The following is a 9,263-nucleotide window of genomic DNA, read 5'->3' as shown; positions in this document are numbered from 1 at the left end:
GACCCTCTGCTGCTGTGGGTTGTTGTTTTTTTTTACTTGGTGGAATTAAAAATTTACTTGGAGGAATTATTCATGGACTTCCATGTTAGCACCATCTTATTAACTAAAAGCAATTTAGAGATAAATACAGTGAATGTTAATGAAAGGCAAAGAATGGAAAATTGTTTAAGTGGCCAAAGAAACTTTATCCTATTGTGATGCAAGCCAAGCTATGCCAGCTATATGTAAATGTATGCAGTAGCTGGTGTGCATGTGTCCACTTTGAAGTTGCCATCTGAATTTAATTCTGCCTTTGTGATTAAATCAGGCCATTACGTTTAATCTCACTTAATAGTAAGAAACGCTCTTTGTTGTTTTCTATAGGCAACATATTCTGCCCCTAACATATACAGCTTGGCATTCACACTTTACTATTAATCCCCGATGGCTGATAATTGCTTCATCTCCAAGTTCTCTGTCCAATGCACAAGAGAGCTGATTGCAACTATTCTTCCCCTATACATTAATGCACTGTTTTGGTCTTACTTCTTTGGCTCAGTGAACCCTATCAAGCTGTCCACATTTTCTGGCATGTGGATGTATTGTAAGTTGTTAAATTAAATTCTGCACTGACTGCCCCCCCCTTCTTCCCCAACCATCAGAATCTATTAGCACTGCAAGTTAGCTGATTGACAACCGAGGCTATTTTTCTACTCAGAAACCTGAAATAAAAAGGCAGAAATGTGTGTTTCGTGTGAAAAACCAAGGTCTTCTGCCAGCTGTCTTTCTACTTACACTTTCATTACCACAGCTGGAACAGTGGCGTTGCCAGAGTGTTCTTCCATTGATCTTTCGTATGTCCGTTGAGAAATTCCTTTCATATACAACGTTTACTAGGAAATTAAAAGTGTACCTTCAGTCATTTTGGAATTGGAAGAGAACTGAATGATTTACATCACATGGCCAGAGAAATGCAAGGTCTCTCCCAATTCCCTAGAGCAGGCTAGTTCATAATCATTAAGGTACCATGGAAGGCACAGATCCAAATTGCCTTTTCTCTTGGTCAGCTATTTAATTTATATGAGAATTAATTCATACAGAAGTCTCCCTGTCCCTGCTAATAGCAATTTTTGCTAGGCGTGTTGGGGGACTTACATAGTGAACCCATTTTTATGTGAACCTCACCACACCACACAACAGCCACATACCAATTCAGAGTTAAGCACACCTAAACCCATTGACATAATCACTAGGATAATGGTTTGCACAATGTCTTTGGGGTTCTTATGTATCAGTATAAGAATATATATATATATATATATATATATATATATATATGAGAAAGGAAATACAAAACTGAACCATTCTGGCCCTTAGTGTGGCCTCACATTATGTCATCGTCAGATCTTCACCTTCTGAAGACATACTGACATGATATCCTATACATGTCCACTTAGAAAAAAGCCTTGTTGAGTTCAAAGGGATTTCCTCCAAGGTAAGCATGTGCAGAATTGCAGCTTTACTTTCTTATTCTAATCTGTGAGATTGAAAATAATCTGTGTATAACGCAATCTCCCTGAGGACAGTTTCATTTTTAGCTCAAGTAACGCAATGTAACCATTTTAATGAAGTACAAAATGTAGCTAATCTCTGTATTGAATTTTTATTCTTGTTTGCATATTCTCTTATTATCTGGCACACCTGCAGCTTTCATTCTACAATGGTCAGTTTTCTATGGGCATACTTGGAGTGAATAACTAATATTATCTTATTTCCAGTTCTTGGGAAATGGCTGTAGCTCCTGATGGATCATTCTCAGTAGATCCCATGTCAGTATTTGTTGTGGGTAATTTCATGGTTCCTAGCCAATATTTTCAATCATTCATTCAGTGACTAATTAACATAGCTAGATTTCCAGTGGGTTGCTGTCCAGCATCTTCAGCAAAATTTATTTTGCATATATTGCAAGATGTTTTTGTGCCGCCTCAAAGTACAATTCTATGAATAACAATAAAGTAAGCAGTTTCTTGACAGCTAAATATTTTGTTACTGCAGGAAGACTCTGTGGATTCAGAGAACTCTAAACAAAAACATCAGGCCAAAATATTAATGTCCCATGGCAAGAAACACAAGCACCCTCCAATTTGTCTTGTTGGCAATTTCCACTTCTCTGGGTCTTTTGTATCCCCAAAGATCTGAAATAATAATTTAAGTGAATTTGGTTACATTATTAAACTACCTGACTTAGACACGATACTGTCCCATTACTTACTTACTTACTTAATAACTGGTCTGCTCAATCCCATGGATTCAGAATGGCTTAAAGCAGTTTTCTCAAATGTTAAGAGATTTTCTTTCCCCCAGGGGCTCAGTCTGAAACAGTTAAATCAGGTATAAAAGAGGCAGGAATAAATGGGGGGAAATGATATTATAAAAACACATGTTAATCTATTTTTAAAATGCATTAATCAGCTTTTAAAAACAAACCAATCTTCCCAAAGCACACCATAAATAACCAACCCCAAAAGCTATCTATAGGACTATATTTTGCTATCACCCACCTGCTCTTCAGCTCAGATCGTAATGTCTCTCCTGAATTGCCTTACACTTTCCTTTCTCTTGCAGAGTATGGAAGAGGCATGAGCTTTGCAATGTGTGGCTACAAGTGTGCTTCTCAATCTGCAAATGTTCTCTATAAGAAGCAGGAGAAATGAGGCTTTCCTTACCCATTATTTTCACTCTCATCTTGTTGTATTTCATCTGCATTCAAGGTTTACCATTCAGTAGTTTGGCCAACTCCCTCTGGATTTCTTCATGGCCTTTTCTAGATTAGTTAAGCGTTTTCTAGATATGTTTGCAAGTTAAGCTTTCTTCCTTTCTTCCTAGGCTACTGCACTCATGTTTCTAAAAAAAATTGTTCAAACGACATAAATGTATGTGGAAGAGCATCTGCCTTGAATGAAGGTCCCAGGTTCAGTTCCTGGCATTTTCAAGTAGGGCTGGGAGAGACCCCAGTCTGAAACCTCTAGAGCGGCTGCCAGTCATTGTGGACAAGGCTGAGGTAGATAGACCAATGAGTGTGACTCACTGTGATGCAGTGTCCTATATTCCTTGGCACCATTACACATGGATTCCACTGTGAATCACATTTAATTTTTCGGCTGTTTGTTTGCCCTGCTATCTGAGCCGGAGTATTAGATGTTCTTTCCATTTCCCTCTGAATGAAAACCGAGCAGTCAAAAACAGGGGAAACCACCTGGACAGAATGAATCAAATTGAATTGAGGAGGCCAAAGATGCAATTTGTCCGTACTTACCTGGGAATATCCCGTTGACACACTGGGTCTTACTGTTGAGTTAGGCTGCTTAGGGATTTAGCTGTCCGGCTGGGATCAGTCTCCTCTCAGCCCTCCTGCTGAGAGTCCCTGAGAGAAGGCTTCCAGCTTCAGCCTAGAAGCAAGGAAAGGGTGTGTCTGCTTCAAGATCTGAAAACTCCCCAGCAGTAACCAACCTGAAGGAAGATTTGGACACTGGAGAAGGAGGCCAGCTCTAAGGACTCCATTTACACTCCATGTTCAGCCGTCCTCTCTTCCCCACTTCACTGACCTAGCTTTCCAGATTTAATTTATGTCTACCATGTTTTAATCATCTTGAATCTTAACAAGACATTCTGAAACTACCATACAGTGACAATGAACTGCAGATTCTACACAGGGGTCTTTGCTTATGTGACTACTTCATCGGAGGCAGAGTCCCTAATTATTCTGGGGCTCTTCTCCTTGATACTAGATTGCTCCTACCTCTAATTAAGCTTAGTCAAATTTGAGACTGAAGTGAATTACTGGCTCTCCTTCAGGCATAAATGGATTATGACAACATACTTTGCCTCTCATTGATACAGATGCATTGGGCATGTGAGCAGATAGATATTATAGTTTGGTGTTTATTTGTGCACATTATAATGGTAAACTCACAATAACTGAAGTGAACAAAAACTAAAGGGGAGAATAAAACCATTCAGACGTAAGTGAATTTAAAACACCATTGTTTCTAGAATTATAGAGCTTCATTTGTATATAAAACTGGAAAAATGGATTGAAAGATATCTTAAAAGGCTGTCTCAAGATCTCGCTTTAATCAGAATCAAGTATAAATAACTAAAGGATTAAAAGAAGGGGGGGGGGGCTTCCAGTGGTGCAGACTCTGTAATATATTATGGTATCAACATATTAGAACATTCTGAGTTGTATTTTTCTAACATCATCTCTTAAACCCAGGCTAGAAACAGAATATATCAAGTACTAAAATCAGAAGCAGTAGATCAGGAGGTGGAGCTATCAAATGAAATTACAAGCATTTCTTTATTAATTTTTCTCTGTTTCCAAGACAATGGCTCTCCTGTTTCACTCATCACCATTAAAATAGAGACTTTATGGATTATCTGCTCAGGGTAATGTTACAAATTTATCATTATCTTTTAGGTAATGGAAAACTGGAATCCTGGGAACACTTACTAAGCAGTAAGCTCCATTCTGAGTAAGCAAGTTTAGGATTGTGCTGAGGACTACCATGATATGCAAACTTACTTGGGAGTCAGTCCCATTAAAATCAATTACTTCTGAGTAAAAATTGATAGGTTTGGGCTGCCCCATGATAGCTGTGGTGGTATCATCTTCAAACAATACATCAGTGGCAACTAATGACTATACGACCTACAATTAAATACTAGGCAATGAGGGAGAACGGGTGGCATCTCAGGGTTGCCAAGGTAAATGACAAGACTCGCTTGTTACTGCACTGGGTGAAGACAAATACAGTTGCAGAGGCATGATTAAGTTAAGGACTTTTGTGGAGCATGCGCACTACGTCAATTGGACAAGCAGCCCGACCTTAAGCACGTTCACTTTGGAAGCAAGCCTCGTGGCTTATTCCAAAGTGAACGCGCACAAGTCCTCATCATTCACGGTACATAACTTTGGTTGGTCTTTTGCCCCTTATAAAACTGTAAAGCAAGTTTTCTGGGCAACAGCTTTATTTTTCGTTTTCCCTGGCGATGTCTCCCGCCTCCTTACACGCGCGCCCCCGAAGCGATCTCACATCTGATTTGAAAGGACACTGAAATGCATGCAACTTGTCCTGTTAAAGAGCCGGACGCCCCGGGGATTCCTCTCTCCCGTTGCTGAACTGTCTGCACTCTCGCCGCCCGACCCCAGCGAGGACTAAACAGAGGAGGAGGCTCCCCCTCCGCTCCCGCCAGTGCTCCTGCTGCGCACGTGTCCTTGTCCTCGCCCCTCCCTCCAGGTCCGATCTTCCGCCTCTGCTCTCCTCTAACCCCCCCACCCCCACTCCGCCGCAGTCCCGGGTCAGTCACTTGGAGAACTGTGCCTGCACTGCCGTTAAACTGAGGCCGGACGACGGGATGAAGTGGGGGAACTTGCAAATGGCGCAAGTGCACAGGCTGGCGCCGCTGGGCAGGTGCACTTGGCCGCACTGCTGCTCTTCCAGGGCCACCGAGAGGTACTTGCTGGCCGGGTGCGGGGCGTGGTGGTGATGGGCATTCACGGCCCCCGGCGTCAAGAGCACCGGGCCCGGGGCGGCGGCGGCGGCGGCGAAGAGGGGCAGGCCGGCCAGGAGCAGCCGGGGGCCCGAGCCGCTCATCTCGCCTAGGATCCTCCGGAGCTCTTGCAAGGAGCTCCCCAGCAAGAGGATGTAGTTCCTGGCCAGGAGCAGCGTGGCGATCTTGGAGAGCTTCCTCCCCGGCGAGCTCTGGCAGTGCGCGGCCGAGTAGGGCAGGATCACTTCCCGCAGCGCGTCCATCGCCAGGTTGAGATCTTGCATCCGCTTCCGCTCCCGGCTGTTGATCTTCCTCCGGAGCTGCTGCTGCTCGCTCTTCTGGTCACTCTTGGGCGTGACGCCGCCGGCAGGGGCTCCTGCCGCGGTCGCCTTGGCGCTCCCGGGTCCATGGAGAGGCTCTGGAGCAAAGTCTGGCCGGTCCGGAGCTGCTTTGGCCAGCAAGGCGGGAGGGGGCTGCCTGTAGCCCACCAGCTCATAGAAGGGCGGCTGCCTCAGCATGATCGCTTCGCTGCTGCGCTTTCAGAGCAGGCAGAAAACTTCCATAGCACAAAAAAGGAGCCGGGGGGGTGGGGAGCAGCTGGAAGGAAAAGGGGGGCGGGGAACGCGCCGGTGATTTGCCGTGAGATGTGAGGAAAGGGATAATCGGCCGAACCCTCTTTAAATCCAACTCTGTTGTTAAAGTAAAGGAATGTCAGGCCGGCGGCCAATGGGAGTGCAAATCTGGGCAAAGAGCGGCGCTCATTGGCTGCCGCGTGGCGTGGAGGGAAGACGCTGCGCTGGGCAAAACAAGAAGTTTATTGTCACCTCCGGGCTCTGCGGGTTCCGCCGCCCAAACTTCCGCAAGGGCTTCTGTCCATTCCGCTCACCTTCTGGAGCGCGCTTGTTTCCCCCCCCCCCTATTTATATGTGCTCTGGTTCCTTCTCCAGCGTTTTGACTGCTGGCAGGAATATAAATGTCTTCCGAAGGGCTGGGATCTGTAAACGTGCTCTGCTTTTCAGACTGCAAAGTGGTGTTTGATATTTGTTTGTTTTGGTCATAAAATAACTTGCCCCCCCCCCCCGCCACTGGTTAAAAACAAGCTATTTTAAAATAAAGCAGAAGACAGAGCTGAGATATCACATGTAGAAATGGGACGTTGCAGGACTTGTGTTTGCACCCGCATGCTTATTTAACTTTGACATACAGCAAAGGATTTTATAGCCCATTGAATGTGCTAATTGGCTTGCCAATGACAATATGTCTGCATCATCAAGCACTGTTTTGTGAACTACCACTATCAGTTTATCATTATCTGTCCTTTTCACTTGCCTCTGACCTCCCGTTTTATAACCCCCCAACCCCCATTGGAATATAAATTCAACCTATAATTCATGATAATGCTTCACGCTTCTGATGAGGTAGACTGTGGTCCATCAAAGCTTATGTCGTGATAAATTGGTTAGTCTTGAAGGTGCCACAAGACTCTTAATTGTTTATGCTTCAAAAGCCTAATGTGGTTACTTGCCATGATCTCCCCCATCTATATTTCACAAATGTTTTTGCTGTGTCTCAGCCTTGTTTCATTTTTATTTCAGGTATTTATTATAAGTATTCTTCAGCCGTTCTGTTAAGGCAGCTCAAAGTATGAAATAAAGCAATGTAAAATTCAGTACCAGTAAAAAAACAGTGCAATCCGAAACATTTTTCTTTAGAAGTAAGTCCCATTGAACTCAATGGGCATTGCTCCATAGTAAGTGTTCTTAGAATTGCAAACCATAAGTCAAGAACAACTTTAAAACTTTTTTTACATTGAACTGAGATACAAAAAATCAGTAAAATCAAAGACAATACAAAGCAATAAAACAAAATGATAAAACAGCAGGATAATGTAATTCAGGTTAAATCAGATAGATGCAAAATGCCCAGGCCCATGGTTTTTCTTATTTTTAATTGTATATACCTTAAAGCTAGATAAAAGGGTTTGGAGACAAAAGTAAGTTGTAGCCCATTTTCCTTGGAGATACTTTAGACATGTGTGCCCTAAGGGAAAGTAGAAGGTCCAGGCTGTGGAAGGTGCCAGGGACTACTTAAGTTTTTTCTGCCCTGATGGAGTGACTAAGCTCTGAAGTAGCATTGTTGTTGTTGTTGTTGTTGTATTCTTTACACTCTGCCTTTTTCTTGGGTGGGACTTTGGGGGGAAATGAGATCATGCCACCCTTTCCTGCAAGGACAGTTGATGGCCTGAGAGAACAGTTGTGGCAGCCCCTGCCCAGCCTTCCTTGGGGCTGCTTAAGACAAACCTCTGTGACCTGAGGGAAGACAGCTTTTGCCATCCACTCTCAGATAGCCCATTGTGAGCTGCCTTGGTAATAAAAATGCAACAAATAGAACTATAACAATGCCATGCTTACATTGCTGCTTCCTATGTTCTCATGGTTTTATGCCATAACTAAGGAAGCTTAATTCAGAAATGCCCAAGGGCTTAAGTGTACATACTGGATTTTTTGACTCTTTAAAATGAAGAATAATTATATCAATAATAAACCAACAATTATACAAGGAATAAACAAACATTGAGACCCCACATCTTTCCTGATGCCAGAATTATTCTGCGGCAGGACCACCCCCATGTTGGCTACCTCCTCCTTTTTCTTTTCTTTTCCCAGCCCAATGCACTTAGTCTACTTGGAAATCATGGCCTCTGACTTTGAGTTGATAATAAGGAGCTTTCAGAGCTCCATCAGTCCATTATTATAAGCTAGTGTGGCTTGGCTTATGGAGCTTTGTGCACTGTTGTGATGAAATGGACAAAGGCACAGTTCCCAGTACTATTTTACAGAGCAATCCTAACCATGTCTACTCAAACATAAACCTTACTGAATTCCATGAGGCTTGCTTCCAGGAAAGTGGGATTAGGATTGCAGCCTTAGTCACTTTGGAAAATATGCTGATGGTGTTGATAATGATGTAGTAGCAATAATAATAATAACATCATCATCTGAGAACCATTGCCAAGCATCTGTCTTGCCACTGACTTTTGAAAGCTGGGAGCCATTAATTGAAGGAAGGGCTCCAGAGTTATAGGCCATGAACTCCGGGTAGGATTGAGAGCTGGAAACTCTTAATTATGCCATGTTGTAATGGGAGGTAAGGATGGGGCAAGACTGGAATATGCACAAGAATGAGGCAGTGGGGTAAAGTGGTTAGAGTATCAGACTAGGGGTCCCTCTGATCTTGTTTTCTTTTTTTGTAAAAAAAAGAATCTGCAACAGGTCATTGATACAATAGCTATGATTTGTGGTGGATTTATACCAGACTGTCTACACTGCTTCTCCAGTGTCATGAATTAATGCCATTGGGAGGGGCATTTGCTACCAAACCAGGACAAAAGAAAGAAAGAAACCAGAGCATTTGTGGTATAAAAAGTTACAGGATTTCAGCAGGAAATTATGGGGCATGTGCGTGATAGAAACAAAGCAGTATGTCCACCCAGGCACAAACAGTATGGAAAGCAGGATTGCATATAACCACCCCAATACAATCCTGAGCACAAACCATCACAAATGTACAATAAAATGTGCAACTTCCAGGGTGATCTATCTCTCAGCCTAGTCTACCTCTCAGAGTTGTTGTGGGGATGAAATTCCAGGATGTGCATGTGTCCATGTGCACCATTTTGAGATTGCTGTAGGAAACGTAGGATATAAATATGGTAAATAAATAAACAAGGC

General features: G+C 43.2%; 1 protein-coding gene across 1 annotated transcript; it reads right to left on the bottom strand.

Moving 5' to 3' along the window:
* Positions 1-3,903: 3,903 nt before the first annotated feature.
* OLIG1 (oligodendrocyte transcription factor 1) lies at positions 3,904-7,895 on the bottom strand. The gene has a single exon (XM_083439064.1). It carries the CDS (start codon positions 6,048-6,050, stop codon positions 5,346-5,348), a length of 705 nt encoding a protein of 234 aa, XP_083295190.1. The 5' UTR covers positions 6,051-7,895; the 3' UTR covers positions 3,904-5,345.
* Between the last annotated feature and the right edge of the window lie 1,368 nt (positions 7,896-9,263).

The sequence above is a fragment of the Podarcis tiliguerta genome, assembly GCF_965153285.1.
Source record: "Podarcis tiliguerta genome assembly, chromosome: 4".
NCBI classification, from domain to species: Eukaryota; Metazoa; Chordata; class Lepidosauria; order Squamata; family Lacertidae; genus Podarcis; species Podarcis tiliguerta.
Note: the sequence above shows the minus strand (reverse complement) of the source record. Positions and strands in the feature narration are given on the sequence as shown.

Excerpts from the sequence above, each read along its gene's own strand:
- OLIG1 (XM_083439064.1), bottom strand. The coding sequence starts at position 6,050 with ATGCTGAGGCAGCCGCCCTTCTATGAGCTGGTGGGCTACAGGCAGCCC.